At 49.3% G+C, this 20949-nt stretch overlaps 1 protein-coding gene across 1 annotated transcript in view; it reads left to right on the top strand.

The window, feature by feature from the left end:
• The window catches only part of LOC144175362 (cytochrome P450 2A12-like), a 74017-nt gene extending 58461 nt beyond the window's left edge, over positions 1 to 15556 (top strand). The window contains exons 7-8 of the mRNA XM_077704444.1: positions 878 to 1136; positions 15421 to 15556. Coding sequence (XP_077560570.1) covers positions 878 to 1136; positions 15421 to 15556 — 395 coding nt within the window. The remainder of the gene's footprint in view (positions 1 to 877; positions 1137 to 15420) is intronic.
• The last annotated feature ends 5393 nt before the right edge of the window (positions 15557 to 20949 follow it).

Genomic DNA, 20949 nt, shown 5'->3' with positions numbered 1-20949 from the left:
CATTTCACCTAAATTCTGTTTCATTCATACATGTTGCGCCAACATTTTTCGCTAGTCACGCATCTTCGAGAGTGGAATGTCGTGTGACTTATTTTGATGTAGGACATCCGACAAGCGTCTTGGTCCTCATAATTCGTATTTTGGCGTTGTATTCTTGTGATGGCATTGTTTCTTCAATTATATAAAAGCAGTCCCGCGGTTTTCATGTAAAGACATGCCGTCGAAACTGTGGCATTTTTAAGAAGACAACAACTTTGTTATCAAGAATTTGTTGCAGATAATGTTAAACGGTTTATGCAGCTACCGAATAACTTATACAATATTGGCTACTCACCAACGAGGTTTTATATTGAATTTTGCGTTGTCTCTTTAGTAGAAAGCCCGTTGGTGGCAGCCCGTATTCGAGATTGCATTCGTGGTGTGGTTCTTCTGCATCATAAAGGTAATAAAAAACGTTTTCGTCGAGAAGACTTCAAGAAAATGCTTGTTAATGAGGCTGTTGGTATCTCTGATTTCATAAAAACCCTTCATGCTCTGATTTCACAAAAATATTTAGATGGAACGGACTGTAGTTCTTGTAGTATGTAAAACATACCTTAACGTTGTTACGCACATAACTGCGGCTTTCTTTACATGTACTGTAATTGTTAGCATCAGACAAATCGTCAGTAGTAGGGAAGGAAGCGTGCGCGCGGAAAGGGAATAATATTGTTAAAAACAGCAATCTCTAAAAACATGACCTGTTGTATTTCTAGGGGAAAGTTTTCAGCCGAACAGCTGCAACCATTTGTAGCCCGCTAAGAGCTTAGGAATTTGAAATGCAGCCAAGCATTCGCCGTGCCAGGCTAATCCGCCTAGATTGAAATTTCTTTCGAAGATGCAAATCTGCTGGGCAACGTCATTGCGCTTTTCAATGCTGGCGTCCACACCGTAAAAACGATGTTGCACTGGAACTTGCTCAACTGCGCCGACAAGAGCGACACCGTTCAACGGCGCATCTACGAAGAGATAGACCGTGTCATAGGAAGAGACCGGTTTCCAAAATTGGAGGACTCAGGCCGGATGCCTTTTACAATGGCTACAATCTGGGAGATGTACCGCTGGAGATCAACGGCTGTGTTTGGTTTACCCCGGAGGTACGTTACAATTTACTACCTAAGAAAAATTATTCCTCCATCTGTGTGCAACCCTTACATAGTGAAAAGTCCTAGTGTTCCTCAGTGCACATAGTTAAGGAGACTGACATATAAGAACAGTTTCGCAGCCTTATTTCGGCTCAAACTCACATGTGCATCTGTCTGATTGAGCGTAAGACTAGTACGACATCATGCGTTTGAGCCTGAGTGACCCTGGGCTCGTCTGACACCACATAAGCATGAGACTTCTTGGGCCTGCATTTTTGTGAAACTGCTTGAGTCTGAGCCCTCGCGAGACTGCATGATCTTGCATGAAGTTTGTCATCCTTCGTCTACTGAGACTGCGTGAGAAAGCATTTGACTGGTTTAGCCTGAGGCCACTGGGGAATGTTTGAAGCCTAATTCGTGTAGGACTTTCACGAGACTCCTTGCGTCTGTGTTACATTGAGCGTACATGCGTAGTGATCTCAGCCACAACAGGACAAACGCACAACCAGGCAAAGACTGAAATTCTGCAAGTAATCATACAAATACACCCCGTGAAATTACCCGGTAAAGCTTCTGGACTACACCAGAGCCAACAGCCTCTTAGTTTACGGACGAATCACTGTCGAGGAACTCCGGGCGGATGTTTGAAAGCCGCGATTGAAGTAGACAGCGGAGCCCCACGGCATATTAGAAACCTTGACGAGACTTGCCTCAATGGGCTAGCCGAATTCATCGACGAGTGCAGGTTGACAGGCTGCTTTCCCAGAATATGAAAGATTGCAGAAATAGTAACGACATCAGAACACCACAAGAAGCTGGACGATGACATTTCAAGACTAATCACCCCCAAGCATGGAACTCTCGTCTCCGCTCGGCCGCCTGCCTCAACTCACGTGAAACCTTCCGCCTGAACTGCGTAAGAAAATTACTGAGCACCCCAACCGCGTAACACGCACCCGATGCACCATGTCGAAAAAAGAGAAGCCAGGGCAAAAGCTATATAAAGGATCTAAGACAACTACCCAATAACGGCTAATGCGGACATGGTGTCTTACCCGAGTAGGTCCGCATGACTATCCATCGTATACGTAAAAAAAGAGCACCACCGCAGCCTCTCTCTTGCAGGCGACAAGCCTACACAAGGAGAAGACACCCTACAGTAAGACACCCTACAGCGACAAGCCTACACACATGGAAGACACCCTACAGTAGGCTGTTACATTGGCGAAGGCGTCCCACAATCGACTTCAGTTACGTAGTGGTAGCGTGGTGAACAAGTGGCTTGAAGGTTAATTGCCTCTCTTTCTAACGATGCAGAGTTGGGAGCTATAATTAACTTTTTTAGTGCTTGGCGTGAAGAGAACAATGATAATACAGGTGCAGCACCTTGGCACGCTTACAGTATGACAGCTGGAAGGGCAGAGCAACGCTCTCAGTCTAGCCCGGGAGTCACACTCACGGGGCTCACCGAAGGGCCAGAACATAAAACCAGAAGTCCCTAACGTGCACAGCCCTTCAGCGCGCTGCGGTCATCACTAAAAAGTACAAATACACAAAACAAAACTCAACAGGACTGTAATGTTTTCCGTAGAACCGGTGCATGATGCGCAGCAGGCATAGCCAATTGGAGGAAAAAAACGCTTTTCGTAGGCGGAAATAAACTTCTGCCTCACGCGTTATGAAACCGACGTCTATCCGATCTAGCTATCGTCGCATTCCAGGCGCACATCATTTCCTTAGGATTCGTATCGCGGGCGTCGGCTTTGGACTTGACCTCGGGTTCTACCGCGTGCTTACGCTGTCCACTTTGGAAGAGATGGGAAAGCCTGCCAACCAACCGATCCGGGGCTCCCAGTCATGGAGAACTCTAAGCGGCAAATACGGAAATAAATGTGAGGAGGAACGGCTGGGTTTCAAACGAAGCGAGAGAGGCCACCGGCTCTACTGCTTCCCCAGCCTTGCACCACTAGTCTGAGGTGCGTCATTTTCAGGCGCGAAGCACCATAGCGGCTTGGCCTCTCGGCTTCTCGTGTTGTCGTCTGCTGTAGTCACGGTACTAAAACAACGGGCCACTCGTTTTCCAACGCTTCGCGCCGCAACGCAACGCATACTAAAAGAAAACAGTGTAAGGGAAAAAACCGTTTCAAAATACACTAGCATTATTTAAATTTTTTTGAAACGCTCCCTGTACACTTCAGCCATCCTCAAGCGCAAGCAGATGCTGCTTGTAGACGGGTTAAAGGGGTCCTGAAATACCTTCCGCCGATGCATGGATGTACATGTACGCAAATAAAGCAATGTATTTGCAATCTCCTCCCGCGAGAATTTTGTTAAAGCGATGAGTATTAGCTGAGAAATCGTAAATCAAAAACCGTGCATTATCGTCGCTCCGCGTTTCCTCCTCCTTTCGACTACTCTCCGCTGTTGACGGCGCGCGAGCCTTGCCTCCCATGATGCTGCGCTCCGCAGCGGTGACGTACTTCCGCTATTGCGCTGCTCAGACTGTCGTCTGCTACGGGCAAGCTTTGTTGACACCGTGAATCCCGCACTCCGCTCCAGGCTGGAAAAGCGAATGAAAAATCTGGCCGCATGTATGCGGCGGCCTGGCCTTGTCCTTTCGCGGTGTGCGTTGCTGGCGGCACATGACTTTTTATCGGCGGCGAACTCGCAGCCGCACGGGGAGGGTCGTGCGCTCGTTGCCTTGATGCACCGCGCACTGTTTAGCCAAAAAGCGCCGTATCAGATGTGGCCCCCACTGGTGCCGGGTCTTATTTTGCGGCGGTGGTAATCCCTGCCGGCGGCATGTGAAAAAGTCATATTAAACCGATACAGAACCCGTGCACAAAACGCTTCAATCATGTGACCAGTTCAGCTTGGGGCGACGCGTGGTGGAGAGCGGCAACGTTGGCAAAACATGCTTCGCCGCGGCTCTGAGCTTTCTAGCGCTGGAGCGAGCGCCATGTCTTTGACAATCTCAAACATCGGTTGCCTTGGCAACAAGGCACAAACCGCTCCAGAAGTCAGTTACGGTTGCGTGATCCCGGTTCAGCTTGGGGCCCCACTTCGCGACATGTGGGCACTGCAGGCGTACCACTCACTCCCATTGGGAAGTGCGAGATGCGTTTGGCATTACAGGAGGCGAGGGTGTGTATGTTGTGGATGCCTTTGTTTCGCGATGAAATGCGACGTTGTGCTTCTGCGGGTGGATAGTGCTTCCCATGGTCTGGATTATCTTTCTCGAGCGACGTACGACTCAACCTCGCATGGGGTATGTGCAGTGTGCGTGGCTAAAAGCCATCGGCTTGTGCGCCAGAGTTAAGTGACTTGCTGTTCGTCCCCGCAAACCGCGCGCGAGGTGAGTACCGAATTTACGACGGGCAGGAGGCAACCCATCCTCTGTCAATCGTGGTTCAGACTTGCAACGCATGTTGTGACGTTGTGTTCGTTAGAAACACATATCTGGATTGTTTTGAAGTTGAATAAAATGTATGCGTCAAACCCGGGCATTCGGCTCAGGGCGTTCTCTGCGATTGCACGAAAGAAGTGCCACGGGTCTTCAACGCTTTCTTTATGGAACGTACTCAGTTAACAGAATATCCATGTCGTGTTATGGCCGTGTTGCATTCAATACAAACGGTTAAGCGTTTGTTTTACACTTGTTTGGTTTGTCGTAAAATGCCCAAGCACTCCGGCACTCCGCTGGCAGATCAGCTGGCGAGCCGACGCTGAGCAGACGACTCATCTCTTTGCCGTAAGTGCGTGAAAAAGCCGCCCAATAGCAGGATGTCTAGCTCATGACGAACATCTGGGAATCGATGATGTGACATGTGAAGATGGCGGCGTCCAAAAACACGAAGGGAAGGGTGAAAAAAAAACGACAAACTTTGCAACAAAAGTGTGAGCTTTCCGCTGCGCGTAAAAGAGTAATACTTGGCACAGATGACGTTGACGACCCAATCTAGCGGTTGCGCTAGTTCATTTAGTGTGCTCAAAATGCCTTTCAGGGCCCCTTTAATATTTCTGGAGCAGTGAAATGCCCACTGGCTCTCGCCGCTAGGCCTGACCGGGTAGGGTGGACGATGCCGGGGCCTCATTGATCACCGCCGACGAGCCCCCAGGGCGAGGCACGGTCATGTGTTGGTCAACTTTCTGATGTGCGCTGGTGCTTTTGATCTGTGGAGAAATCGTGGTGCTGCATGTCTTCAAGCCCGGCCGCAACGGGCAATGTTCCAACTGCTGTGGCGTGTCCGGTCGATTCTGATGAGTCATTTGGAGAATGAGTTGGCAGCTCTAGGGGAAGAAGCCTTCCTCTTGCGTTGGTCTACGCGCTTTATAGTGGTCAGGAGTAACATCTTGAGCGTTTCTCTAGTGCCGTACTGAGCTGAGTTAGTTTATGAACTCTTTTTCTGAACACTGGTGAAGTTTGTGTGACTTGATTTGTAGTGGCTTGTTGACCACGCCAAAAATTTTGTGCAGTGTGTATAATGACCATGTTACATGCAGACTGATTGGATAATTCTCTGTTCTTAGGGCAGCGCTGTTAGCACTAGTCGCTGCGCCATGATATGTGGACTATAATAAATTTTCTTTACCCCCCCCCCCCCCGACTACGCTCGATTTAAACGCTGGAAATACTCCAAACTGCGGCAGGTGCGGTATGCAAATTGCCTAAATCCGGTCCAATGCAAAACAGGGCACCACCGCCTCATCAAGCGCTCGATTGCTCCTTCTGCCGGCGCTTCTCCGGCGCCGAGTCAGCGCGCATCGTGTGGCAAGAGAGAGGCTTACAATCTTTGAATCCACTTAAACACTGCGTACAACACAGGAAGCCAGCGGCAATCTTGCACGCATTATCATGGAGTGGGCAGTAGAAGTCCGTGGCACGATGGCTAGGGAGGATACTGGTAAACTTTCCCAGGAGACAAAAGATCTAATTAGGAAACGGCAAACCATGACAATCTCCGCCCCAGCTGACAGAACAGAACTAGCGGAACTTTCGAAGTCAATCAATAAGCGTAAAACAGTTGACATACGAAAGTGTAATATGGAGAGGATCGAATATGCTGTAAAGAACGCAGGCAGCCTGAAAGCAGTGAAGAAGCGTTTAAGCGTGGGGAAAAATCAGTAAGACAATGTCATCACAAATAGGGATAAAAAAGAAGGACGAAGCGGGCGTGAGCACGTGCCACGTTCATCATCGGGACTTGTTCGAGGACAGCCAATAAAGAAACACGTATCGCTCCGTCTAGGGCTCTGGGCCGTTACTCGCGGTAGCTTCCGCGACACCCTCTTCAAAACAGAAGACAGAAATTGCGATAAAAACGACACAAGAACGTTCCAACTTCCACCGGAAGCACTAGCAGAACTCGCCTTATGACTGCTAGGGCCAAACAAACAAAGGACATTAGTAAACGCACGCCAATCAACGAACGCCCGCGCAGCTCCCCTGCCGTGGTTTGAACCGTGGCGACACCGACCGGAGCGGGCGGAAACTATAATGTCAAACTGTTCGCATGGCGACGCAGTGAAATATCCCCCTCGCGAGGGTCACGATCAAATGCAGAGCATTTCCGGGGGCGCACGACGTTAAGTAGTTTGCGTTACGTTAATGTTGTTGCACTTGTGGCAACTGCTGACGAGAGAGCGCTCGTCAGCAGTAATTTGAATGAGTCAAGGATATAAGGCGCGTTCTTAGCCTCCCATTCTGTGTCGGCTTTGTGGCGCAATGGGTAGAGCACCATGTACATTGCGTTCCGCCCGCAGGGTCGAGGGATCGAAACCAGGCGCCGGATAGTATTTTTTTTATATAGTGTAGGGGGAGGGGTGCGGACTACGACTACGGACGCCTACGCACGTCAACGCGGGTGACATCGTGAGTTACTCAAATGCTCTGCATTTAATAGTCATAGTAGCCGAGGAGTTCTATAGGCTCCGTGCGCTGGTGTTTCCAGAGCGACCGCAGCGCCGCCGAACAGTGGCGCCGTTAAAAATCGGATGTTGGTCAGCCCCATGGTCAGCCCGAAGGAGCGGCGGTACGCGGGAGAGATTCCGCAGTCGTTGCGAAGAAGTCGAATTAGTACTGCGTATTTTAAAGACGATAGTCTTTCTTAGGATACTTAAACCCAGAAATTTGGTCTGTCTGTATGTCTGTCTGTCCGTCTGTCTGTCTGTGACTCGATTCAGCCACCCGGCCAAAGCAGAACAATGCCTGCGCAATAGTCTTATATAGTCACAGCTAAATCTACCCGTCTATGTCCGGTGTAAGGTTCATACTTGTCAACATTGTTGAAGAAGAACAAGACATTACGCAAATATGAGACAACAAACCAATACAGAAGTGATATTTGCAGTGTTCCTTTATAAAAAAATCAAACACGCTTGACTTTTGCGAAATTAAATACTTCATCAACTGTAGAAAAAGAATTCACTCCGCCGTCGCCTGCTGTCGCCCGCGCCACTATAACTTCTGGCGCCATTTTAAGAAATCAACCGGCAACAGTTACGCAAGGTTCCACTAGATAGGTTCCACGTTCTGCTTGCAACGCACGTGGAGTAGGAAAACGCGGTTCTATAAACGTTGAAGTAGGGCGCCTCGATTAACGCCGTCTTCGCCGTGCGGCAGCGTTCACATCGAGACACCCGGTTTAAAGCAGTGGAACGCGGGATATTTAAAATTATTTAAGCAAACCTTTGACGTCTTTACCTCGGGAGGAGCGCGACGCAAGAGGAACAACATGAGAGGTGAGCGGGAAAGCGAAGGGAGGCATTTACTTCGCAAAAGGCGATAAAGACTATCGTCTTTTGACGACATTTGCAACGAAAGGAGCAGATACGCGGCCAGTTTTTGTGTACTGCTGGGCCTACGGCTCCCGCAACGTTTTTAAAAAGGTGGCAAGCAGGCTGCCGAAAAAAATAGTTTATCTCGGTTCTCTGGAAATGAAGCGGAAAGGCGACAGCGATGAATCCTCGCAGTGCGGCGTGCAATTTAAACAACGCGCCGATCGACTTCTGGTCATAAACGTTGTTTTAAATGCAGAGCATTTCAGTAACTCACGATGTCACCCGCGTTGACGTGCGTAGTCCGCATCGCTCCACCTACACTATTTAAAAAAATAATACTTACCGGCGCCAGGTTTCGATCCCACGACTCTGCGGGCGGAACGCAAGGTACATGGTGCTCTACCCACTGCGCCACAAAGCCAACACAGAATGGAAGGTTACGCACGCGCCTTATATCCTTGACTCATTCAACCGTTGGCCACAGGTGCGCCCTCTCCCCCGCGTCCTCCTCGCTTTCTCTCCGCTCGCAACACCCTCTCTCGCCGCGTTCGGTTCGGGCGCACAACAGGTGGGGACGTGCGCAACACCCTCTCTCGCCGCGTTGGGTTCGCGCTGAGCAACAGCCGGTTCGCGCGCAAGAACAGGTGGGGGCGCTCGCATCGCGCTTTCTCGCCGCGGTCGGTTCGCGCTTAAACCACATATGTCGTTCGCGCGCGCTCCGGTCGCTAACATCTGTAGCGTGATCGTGACGTCAACATCACGCGTTCGTGTGGTGGCGTGATTTCGGTGCTATAACACTGTCTCGCGAGGGGCATTGGATTGGATTCATTTGGATTGGCTTGGATTGGCTTGGCTTGGCTTGGATTGGATTGGTTTGGATTTGGATTCGATTGGATTAAAGTGGATTGTGTTGTATTGTGTTGCGTCGTATCCGCGCCACGTTGCTTCATAGCCGCTCCACGTTGCGTCATAGCCGCGGCAGGGGGTTCACGTCACGTTTCACGTTTCACCATCGACTTCATCGACAATGTCTACGCTGGAAGACAACAATTACAACAACAGCAACCAATACGTAATCCATACGACTTGCAGGCGCGCCCCCGCGGAAATGCTGTGCATTGATCGTGCCCCTCGCGAGGGGGATGTTTGGCCTGCCTTTGTCCGCCCTCGCACCTGTCTCTCCCACCCGGGCTAAGGTATTTGCATTAGAAATGCTCATGGGATACATAAGAGACAGTCAGAATTGCTAAACCTGGAACCCAGGACTATAACTTCAAAACTTGCGACTAAACTCTATTGCCAGAGATACCGAAATGTGCATTCGTTATGGGCAAGACATAATTGGGCGTTCATAAGAATCCGTAGTTTTTTTGTTCATTAAAAACAGAAACAGGATACGTTGAAATCCAAGAAGTTTTACAACAGGCGTTTGCGCGCACACACTCACTCACGCAAGCACGTACACATATGCGCAATAAAATGGAAATAGCGCGAGAACGAGGTGTCGAACTGGGACAGTAATGTGCACGACTTTTGGAGACGTATATCGCCTTCAGCTTGAATACGCTTCAAATTGTAATAGAATAATAGCGCCAGTGAAGCAGTTGGAGTCTGTTGGCGCCAAGATGTAATTTCGTTTCGAGTCGGTGCTTTTGTTCTGGCAGTTCTCTTCTAACAACGAACCCGCCGCGGTGGCTCATTGGCTAAGGCGTTGCGCTGCTGAGCACGAGGTCGCGGGTTCGTTTCCCGGCCGCGGCGGCCGCTTTTCAGATGGAGGCGAAAAGCAAAAACGCCCGTGTGTACGAGATTTCGGCGCACGTTAAAGATCCCCAGGTGGTCAAAATTAATCCGGAGCCCTCCACTACGGCGTGCCTCATCGCCTGCGTTGCGACGGCGCGTTAAACCCCACAATCAATCAATCTTCTAACAACGAACTGGAACTGTCCAAGTTCACTTTGTGGCAAGTTTTTCTAGTTTGCCATTGAAGCATAAATAATAGTTTAATACGGAAATAAATCTCTACCGGGGCATTTTTGGCCTTGATGTAGGAATTACTCTAGCGTTGAGCTGCGGAGCATGAGGTCGCGGGTTCGATTCCCGGCCGCGCCGCCCGCTTTTCTGATGGAGGCGAAAAGCAAAAACGCCCGCGTGTACGAGATTTCGGCGCACGTTAAAGATCCCCAGGTGGTCAAAATTAATCCGGAGCCCTCCACTACGGCGCGCCTCATCGTCTGCGTTGCGTCGGCGCGTTAAACCCTTCAATCAATCAAAGGAATTACTCTAATCTTTTTTTGCTGTTTTGCGTGAATGTGGTTTATACTCGGGGATCCTGTTTCTGTGCACCCCCGCTATCAGCTTTGGAGCGAGGGGGGGGGAGAGGGTGGCGGCGGGGAGAGGCGGGGAGGACCTGCGACAGGTGATGCCTGGCGAAACTCGCATAGGCACGCGAACTTCGCCGGAAACAAAAACAGCGCGCCAGCATACACCCTAGCAATCTTCCCTGAATGCTACGGAATATGACGCCGATGAACGGTTGACATGAAACTGCAGTGATTCCACAGGCAACCAACGCAACTAAATGAATAGGCCATTAATATGCGTGTCTTGAAGCCATGACGGTATCTGTCGTTTTTCTTCTTTTTTTTTGTCGCTGAGCTTATGCCTACCCCGGCATTTTAGTATTGTGTGTTGCTTATGCTTTAACAATCTGTATCGTTTATTCCTCTTCTGTATTACGGCGATCATCCCTGCTTACCCTTTACTACGTGTACGCGTGGAACTTCGGCCCGTGCGGCGTCGGCCGCTGCTTTGACGCCGATAGCGCGGCCAACTCCATGAGTCTAAGATTTCGTTGGCTCAAACAGAGGGTGCTTAATTGGGCAGTAGGTGCCCGGTGTTCACAGTTATGAGTTGACGAACAGATGTACTCCAGCAGCATGCTCACACGAGCCGCGGCACCCGGCCTTGCGCGTGCAGCTTGCCCTGACCCCCTCGCTTAGATTCACTGAACTCTTGATAAAGTGCAGCGATGCGTGAGCCGCATGTTCTCAACAAAACTCAGAACCGTTCACTGTACCCACATTTAACTCAAAGTTGTGGCCCGGGGCCACGCCCATGAAACGGCTCCGTTGCGCTCGCTAGCTCCTCCCGGACGCAGTAAGCATCGCTTGCGGCCTATTGCTGGCGACCAGGTTTTGCGGTGTTCTTATAAGTAAGAACGTGCCAATATTTCCTCCTCTCTAAAACCGTTAAAACAAATCGCGCTGGTTTGAGCAATCACTCATCGCCGCGTAGCACGGCCAGTGCGGCGCAGCGTGCAAGCGATGTCAACAACATCCGATAAATGCCTCCACTGGCCGTAGGTGGCGCTGGTTGTGCACGCGCCGGTGTCGCCACCATACCAGCGCACGGACCCTATAGAGATCTGTACAGCAGCCCGGACATCCAGGATTCTCGTTCGCAAAAGTAGTTCAGAGGAGATAGACATCCCACAAGTAACGACAGAAGAAGTAAGGAAGGCTTTGAAAGAAAACAAAGTTGGCAAATCACCTGGTAACGATCAGATAACAGCAGACCTTTTGAAGAATGGCGGGCAAATTGTATTAGTAAAACTGGCAAACCTGTACACGCAATACCTAATGACAGCGAGTGTGCTGGAAACTTGGAAGAACGCCGACATCATCCTAATTCATAAGACAGGGGACATGAAGGACTTCATGTCCGATCAGCAGTTTCGATCGGACTGCTGATTCAGTTCGATCAGCCTATTGTCAGTCGTCTACAAGGTACTTACCGAGGTAATCGCTAACAGAATTTCTTCCACCTGCTTTCAGTCAACCTAAAGAACAAGCAGGGTTCCTTAAAGGCTATTCAACAATGGACAATATTCACACGATCAATCAGGTGATAGCGACGTGCGCGGAGTATACTGAACCCCTATACATAGTCTTCATAGATTATGACAAAGCATTTGACTCGCTCTAAACCTCAGCAGTCATTCAGGCCTTACGGAACCAGGGTGTGGGTGAGCATTATGGAATAATACTAGAAAATATTTACAATCGGTCCACAGCTACCATTATCCTCCATAAGAAGAGCACTAAAACACCTATAAAGAACGGCGTTAGACAAGGAGACACAATGTCGCCAATTTATTCACAGCATATTTACAAGAAGTATTCGGAACATTAGATTGGGAACAGGTGGGAGTACGGGTTAATGAAAAATACCTCTGTAACCTCATATTTGTTGATGACGTTGCCTTGCTAAGTAACTTGGGGGGACGAATTGCAAAGCATGCTTACCGCACTGGACAAGAAGAGTAGAACCATGGGCCTGAAAATTAATATGCACAAAACTAAAGTAATGATCAATAACCTCGGGACAGCACAGCCATTTGTGATAGGTGGCAAGGCAACAGATGTGGTAAGCAAATATATCTACTTAGGCGAAGTTGTGACCCCGGATCCCAACGATGAAGCAAAGATAATTAGAGGATAAGAATGGGGTGGAGTGCATTCGGCAGGCATTTTCAAATAATGAATGGCAGCCTACCATTATCACCGAGGAAGAAAGTGTATGAAAGCTGCATCTTAACGGTACTCACCTACGGGCAGAAACTGGGACGCTCACTAAGAGGTTTCAAGTTAAATTAAGGACGACTTAGCGAGCAATGGAACGGAAGATGATAGGTTTAACAATAAGGGGCAAGAAGAGAGCAGAGTGGGTGAGGGAACAAGCACGTGTTGAGGACATATCAGTAAAAATTAAGAAAAAACAGACGTGGCCCGGGCATGTAATGCGAAGGCAAGATACCCGTTGGTCATTAAGGGTAACAAAGTGAATCCCTAGAGAAGGCAAGCGTGGCAGTGGGCGGCAGAAAGTTAGATGGGCAGATGAGATCAAGAAGTTTGCGGGGATAAATTTGTCGCTGTTAGCACAGGACCGGGGTGACTGGAGCATAATGGCAGACGCCTTTGCCCTGCAGTGAGCGTTGATGGGCGGGTGTTGATGATGATGATGATGATGATACATTGCATGCTTCACCCCTCCCAAGGATTAACGTTAGTGGAGATGGCCCGTTTTTTTAAAGCGAAGCTTTTTACCTCTACCCCTGGAGGGTTCTGTACCGACCGTTGGTGTCAACAGAAAGCTGCCGCGAACAAATCAAACTTACTCTAACAGCCAGGAATCGAACCTGGAACGAATAGAGAAACAGAGCGAGAGCCCGTTGTCTTACCGATTGGGTTCCGAGCCGACGCGGAGATGGTGAAACTGACGGTGCACTCACCGAGCACATCTGCGGGTTTACCCCCTGCGTTCCCGCTGAAATCCACGTGATGGCGTCACGCGACCACTCCTGGCGCTGGTCGTTCTACCCACGACACGTGTAGCGGCCATGTGCGCGCTGTGCGCATGCGCTAGGAGTTCGTAAAAATAAATGAAGCTCACACCAACGCATGACATCTCACTTCTCCGCCTGTGCCGCCGATCTCGTCGCCTCTGTCCGTGGCGGCTGAGTCGCAGGGGAAGAGTGGTCGTCTTACACTGGGTTCGAGCTTCCTATAAGTTTATAAAAATGCGTTTTCACTCTTGTGCTTCACCAATACAACTCAAGCAATCACTGTTCCAGAATCCTGCATTGATTAAACCTTAGTAAAGAATATCTTCGTGAAGTAATAAAGGATGTAGTAAATTGCATTTCACTTGTCTCTGGTTTCACTCTTTGTAGAGTCACATGTGTGTTCAAGTAACGTCGCATGGGTAATCGTTGTGGGCGTCATTAACAGCTTTCCTTTACAACCACCTAAACAGGGTGGACTGGCGCGCATTTCTTGAGGCGCTTGATGTGCCTTTGGGAAACTATATTGTGTAAGTTGGCTTTCTGCAGTGCGTTTGTGCCGTAACAATTTGGTTTTTGGACTTTGATTTTGGACAGTGAAGACATAGCCTTTGTGTCAGATTCAGCTTTGCGTTTCAACCATCTTTAACTTCACCCGCTATAATTATCATCATCAGACAAAGTTAGCTTTCCTGCAGCGAGTTTCGTGGCAGCATCACCGTCATGTAGGTATAGAAAGCTTCGCTTTGAAAACAACCAATGCAGTACACATTCTGCAATCACTCGTAATCAGAAGCGTAAGTTCCTTTCAACACAAGGTGGACCTCCCACATGAATGGAAACAATACATTCACATCCCGCACTACCGAGAAATATGCTCCGAGAGCTGAACGTAAAAAAAACGACGAGCCACAGCAGGAGCACACCCAAATGATTCGGAAACAGGGAATCCCTGCTGAAGGCAGAGGAAGACAGATCGTCCAGAGCGTGTACCTTTCACAGCGCATCTCGGTATCAAATGAAGTCCTCTCTGTGTGTCTCCTCAGTTTTCAAACGATGGATACACTCGGGCGCGATTGGCCTTGCAGCCATAAGATCTTCGGGCGCTGTGCCAGGGCCGATGGATGACATGCTTGCTTGTCTCTTTTTTGGTATTCCGGATTGCTCGTCGGATGGTTCTCAGTCGCGTTTAAGGAATGAAAAAATTCCTCACTGAAATTGAACTGTGGTTATTTATCATCTAAAACTTACAATAGTCAGGCCTACGTTTCTCTCTCTAAATTATGTCCTTGCGCATAGGTTAACTGAAGCCATTTCCATTATTCCTTCCGAATGATCACTGGATTGTCAAATGAATCGGAAAGGGTGATGCACCTACTCAATGTGCCTCAGACGATGAGTACTCAGTTTTGAGCAAAAGAATAGCTGGTTATGTCCACCGTGCGAAATGTGTTTATGGTGCAATATGAATAACACGGCACAAAAACCTTTCCATCGCGAATAGAAGTTCTATTGCAAAGTGTAAACTCATCCTTAGTCCTGCCACAAAGCGGCTCTCCTGCGCCCTTTTGCAGGAGCCACTGATAGTCCTTTGTGAAATCAACCCCATGGCTTCTGTTGTGCTCTTTCAAGCACAAAAACGTTTTATCTGTACGTTCCTTGCGTGCGCTAAAGCCAAATGACAATTTTTACACCACAATATCATTTCTCCGTCGTACCGTAGCATCTACTGAAGCTTGGCTGTACCCGGCAGGTAGGATACCACTTTCTAATAAAGCTAAACTTATATTCGGCGCCAGTGCTTTTCGAGCCCATCGACAAGGACTTTCTAATAAGCTCCATTACGCGGCTTTTCTGCTTCCGTCGTTTACGTTATCTGCTTTCTCATATCAAGTTAAAAATACAGCACTGTAAAGCACAATGCCTATCACCAAAGGAGATATGGCACTCGAAGCCGCCAACATAAGGAATACGGGAAAGCTCCAGGTGTTTATCCAGGATACAATCCACCGTTTATTAATCAACTTTGTTCGAATCTTCTGTTATAAAGCCGAATAAATGTTTTTAAAAATGGCATTTTCGCTGCAAATTTTATTTAACAAATTGAAATGTTTTTCTGTGGCACAACACGTACTAAGATGCCATCGATTGTTACTCTTTTCTTTCACATGATAGAGCCAATGCCGACAGCTCATACAACGGCTTCCTCATACCTGCGGGATCCACGGTTATACCAAACTTGTCGGCGGTTCTTAAGGACCCCACATTGTGGCAACGCCCAGAGGAATTCACGTTTAATCTCATGTACTAAATTATTTCCGATTGAAATAACAACTACAGAAGAATCCCGGTTATTAGTCCCCGGGATTTACGACAAGTATTTTATGACGGACTTGGCGGGTCCCGTTGAAGTCCCCGTAGAAACAATGCATCAAATACCTCGGTTATTCGACGCGATTTGATGCTTGACCCCCGTTATGCGACGACCCGCACTAAGCGCGCGACCGACTGGCGAACGAAATGAAAGGGCCACGGGTCTGTTCGGTGGACCTTCAGCCCGCTCAATCGGTTCTCTCTAACATAGCTTTCTTCTCCGTGTCATCTTTCCTCTCTTTCCCCGCTGGGAATTGATGGTCTGCGCAGCTCCTCTGCGCATTCTAACGCACTAGTCGCATGCAGGATCAGTGCGCAGGTGCTCATTTCTCCCAGGCAGCAGTGAATTGCCAACGAGGTCATGGTGACAGGCTTAGACTTCCACATGTGTTAGTCGCGATCATCTCTGCCGTGATTCGCAATGGTCGGCCCGAATAGCGGCAGTGGTCTGCGGTACAAGGTTTGTTTTTTTTTACAGCGAGACTTGAACCTGCACTGCATTATTGTTTCCGCGTGAGCTTGAGGTTGACATTGAAGTTTCTTGCAAGAAGTATATATACGCGTAACTATTGTCGTTAGGATTCCGGGTTTAACGGCGCTTTTTCACGGGGCCAAGAAAGTCGTATAATAGGGGTTCTAGTGTAAACCGATAACACGCAAAAATTTAAACCGTGCATAAAGTTTTGCTCTCGGGGTGACTACAGATGCCAGTACCGCACGCTACTTGTTTCATGGTCGCTATATTTTGAGAAATGAACTTAACCAGAAGTTTCAAAATATTTACGGGTGCTAAATGTTCAAGAATACTGGGCACAAAAAGTGGTAACTGCCATATAAAAATAAGTTATTCATCTATTGCAGAGTCTCCGTTCTTGATATTTTACAAGCAACTCCTCAAGGGACATTGTAGGCTGAGACACGTATAACGTAATGACTGTCTATGTATCAGAACTGATGAGAAAGCATTCTTAGAGAAGAACGGCGACCCGGCTTGAGCATACTGAGCTGAACACGCTTATCGTGCAATTACATAACCCCCAAAATGAGACGGATAATATACAGTGGGTGGGATGAGATATCTCATCGGCATGGGTTAGTTTCCACATGTGCACACTCTTATATTTCGAGTTACCAGGAGCAGAAATCGCGTCTGCAGGTTTTGGAACAAGTTATTCTTCATTTCTACTGCGAAACTCTCACCGACATTTATCTTTCAGACACTTCGAGGTTTTGTTGAAACATCCGCGGGGCCTATTTCGAGAAAGTTTAACGAGACTGGCGAAAAATCCTTAAATTGCGCCCTTTCAGACATAGACGCAGTTTAAAGTAAACGTAGGAACCAAACCGGGCGCGGTGCGTTGGTACTAGAGAGTTTTACACGATAGTTTCTGCACGCAGGATAGAAACAGCTTCAAACAAAGCAAAGACAGATTGCCCCAGAAGCTTAACATATGTGGTGTCGTTTGGTGCCAGCTCTATTTCACCGCCCTTTGCACGGAACGGGTTCGTTGTCTTAACTGGGTCTATGATCTCTGGGGTGGAAAGGGACAAAAATGAATTCCGCGACACTCAAATAAAGGTATGTACATTAAAAATCAGACACCCTGTCTTAAGAGAAACATGCTTAAAACTAGCTTTAAGGGCTTTCTGCCGTGCCTCCTGAGTCATAGTCAAAAATCCGAACTGCTTCGATGGTGTCAAAATGGAGCAATCGGGCACACGTGCGCATGATAACGCGAGGGACTCATGTTCCAATCAGACCACGGGAAGCATTTTTCTTTAGTCTGAGGGGCCTTATGTGCGTTTGTAAAAACCCATTGTGTCAGCTGACTTTCATTTAGTGCTTTTCAGCACAAAGAATGGGTTTTGAATTTAGACTTTGTACTTCGAAGACATTGGCATTCGATCAGCGAAAGATTCGCGTTTCCACCATATTTCTCTTCACATACAATCATCATAATCGGCATTGTAAGTAGCTTTTGAACAGAGTGTTTTGGGACAACGTCGCCACCAGTAAGACATAGAAAGCCTCGCTTTTGAAACCCACCTGCATGTGGAGCAATTAATGGATGCCCATTTACTACTATAAGAACTCAGGCGAAGGCAGGTTTCTCCTCCGTGTGGAGGCCATCAGGAGCAGAGCTCTTCGATGTACGCAGTTCCGAATCTCCCCCTCAAAAAATGGCCCGCACTTGCCCCCCCCCCCCCCCGCTTTGGATCGCGTGCATGGTGGCGCCACTGTGGCCACCGCACTCACTATCCAAAAAACAAATTAATTATTCCAACAGGCAATATAACGTTATATTTTGTTTTAAAGGTGCCTAATTCTTTATTTTTGTACTTTCGTAAGTTATTTTTTGCAAAGCTCGTCGAGCGGCAAACCACTTTGTATGGTTGATTTTGTCACCAACAGATGACGCCACTGTACGGGAAAATTCCAAACAGTGGACGAATCATGGGGCCACTTTTTGATGCATGGGGCCTATGGGAAGTTTCGGAGCTCCTATATCAAGTAACTCTGATAAAGAGGGAATAATAGGGTAGCTCTTAAGGGTGGCACGGAGACCAAGCCAGACGCTGCAGAAATCAAACTGCCTCCTTGGCTTGAAAAGTGCTACAGGCGAATTCCCGCATTCGACAGGGGGAGGATCTGGTGCCTTTGTGAGAAGCCGACAAGTTACCTTATGCATCAACCGCTTCGCCCTTAGTAGCCATTGCGACTAAGCAGCAGAAACTGCTTGTCAATCAAAACAAAATGAGTCTATTGCACTAATACTTGCACAGATGTAGTCCATGTTGTTGTAAACATAATGTTGCCATTAACGTTTGGGCTCTTCGTCCTTTACCCACATTATCAAACAGGACCAAAGGCACCTGCAATCTGATCTTATCCGTATTGAAAACTGGTGCAACAGAGGGCAAATGTCGTTGAACGTATCAAAATGCACATTATTGCCATTTTTACGACATTCCGCCCTTAGGGGCTCATCCTTACATTCAACAAATGTGTACAGTACTTCGGCCTCTATATCACCAAAGATCTATCTTGGAGCACACACGTACACAAATAGCCAGCGAAACTAGATCCATGGTGTAATTTGAGCGTTCGATGGAACTTGTCGTTTGACACCTAAATCTACTATCCTATAAAACACTAATTTGCCTAAACAGGATTACGATGCTGCCTAATGGAACTCGCATCCACGTTATATTAACTGTAAAATAGTAGCTATCCAAAACTGTGAGGTTATACTTCCTTCAATTATTTTTTTCAATTATCAGCATCGCAAACCACTAAACTGCAAACGGACGCAGGCCTTCCTACCATCAACCACAGTGGGAAGGTCGCAAGGCTGGCGTTATTTCACAGGTTTCTCTACTCATTATCATCCATCTCTTACATCACATCAACATCTCATGCGTAATGTCGGGCCAAAAGAATTCTGGGAAATTTGCACGCACGCGCAACGCTTGAACAGCGGAGCGGTTGTAGGTGACCATTGCCGAACATTGTTAAATTTCAGTATACTTGTTCATTTGTAGAGTTGCGGTGGAAGAAATCGTCGTTGTATGCATCAAAGAGGTCGACGTCTTCTTCGCGACGAGGCGTGGATGCAAAGTCATCCTCGGTATTGTAGACTCTCACCAGCTGTTCGTCATCGACTAGAGGTAGCGGGGGCGGGATCTGCAAGTCGTCTTGGGAAGGAGCAATACACTCGTTGCCATGTCTCCGATTATCCATAATGGCTTATAGAGAATGCGGCGTCCGCGGTGACCTTTCCCAAGAAGCCTGCACTTTCGTCTTCAGCACCACCGCTGGAGTTTTTTTTACGTATGCTGTAGCCCTTGACGACAGCGCTGGGGCTTTTCCTTTTTGCCGAAACCACTGCCCGGGCCGAAACCACCGCGAAGCACGCGCTCACGAACGCTCGCCATTTTCTGGCTCCTCGGGGGTTTTTGCCAGTTCTTTTTTTAGGGGCGAAGCTCCTGAAGCCATGGGTCTGTCCATCCCTTGTGTCTCGTGGTACGTGACCGCCGCATGCTTTCGGAGATGTCGCCAAGTGCGCCGCGTTCCACGCGCAAGAACCGGCTGCAACCGGCAGCGCAAACTCGGCACCGGGAGCGCGAGCTTGTCTGTGTTCGCCAACGGAGGCGCGAGCGCACGTGCACTGCGAGGGGAAGATCACGCAAGTGATCATGCCACGAACGCAGGCAAGGGGCCGCAAACGTGATCAGCACAGCCCCATCAGCCTTCCGTGCCACACCCCTCACCGCCACCTCACAGTCGATGTTGGCCTGGATCTCCTCGACGGTGAGTTGACGGTCAACACCAAAAACGAGACCGCGGCTCGTGCCTCGACTGGCGGGGCGGCCGGCTCGGACAGCAATCCCAGCCACACTCTGAGTGGCCAGGAGGGCAGCCAAACACTCGTCCGTATCAGCGTCAACCGCGACCACGTTCAGCCGGGTGTTCACTCTAACCTGGGACACACCGGGGGTGGCGGCGAGTTCACGGGCGATGACCTCCCTCGATGCCGTGAGGAAGGAGGCGGCTCGGTCTGTGGGACGGAACAGGCAGGTGCCGGCGGCCGGCTGCGCAATCGGGCGCCGAGCGGCCAATTTCCTGGCCTTCCGTCGTACTGCCTTGCTCTGCTGGATGGTCCACTGGCCTTCACGATGTCCGGGGGAAAGTTCCGATGCCGAGGAGGCGCCTGAAGAGCCGCCGCAGGTCGCGGTCTCCATGGGGAAGGGCCCACTCGGCTGTTTGTTGTCCTGGGTGCCGCCATCTTGCGCGTCAGCCGGATCAGCAGGGAAGGCAGCGGCAGTGGTGCTTGAGGCGAACGCCGATGCACGGTGGCTCGTGGCGCCACTGGGAGGGGGGGCGGAAGCCGGTGGAAGCTCACCCGGGCGAGCCATGTCGTCTGACGGGAGAGGGGCAAGGATGGCCGCGGTGGTCACATGGGCTCGTGACGCATCGACGGCTTCCCCGAGCCGGCCCCGGCGCTTGTAGGAGCGAGCAATGGCCGCCACTCGGCCATTCTCCTTTGGCATGGCATTGTTGGCCCCGCGCTCGTCATCCGAGCCATCCGAGACGTCCCGCGGGCGCTTGAGGAGCGTCGTCTCGTCCGTTGGCTCCTCCATGGTTGCGGAGGGGTTTTCTAGCGAATAGTTCACAGCACCGACACACGTTTGTGGCTGTGTACAAGCTGCTGCTGCCTGTGCGTGGTTGTCGGCCGCGGCCCACGCAATGTGCGTGCTGTGGTCGACTGGACCATATGACAGCGTGCTGCAAGGACAAACAGAGGTGTGCTTGCTGCGGTGGGGGCCACG

The sequence above is a fragment of the Haemaphysalis longicornis genome, unplaced genomic scaffold (genome assembly GCF_048455015.1).
Source record: "Haemaphysalis longicornis isolate Haplotype H1 unplaced genomic scaffold, Haemaphysalis longicornis Haplotype H1 scaffold_3, whole genome shotgun sequence".
Classification (NCBI taxonomy): Eukaryota; Metazoa; Arthropoda; class Arachnida; order Ixodida; family Ixodidae; genus Haemaphysalis; species Haemaphysalis longicornis.
The sequence above is the reverse complement of the archived record's forward strand: the minus strand, read 5'-3'. Positions and strand labels throughout refer to the sequence as shown.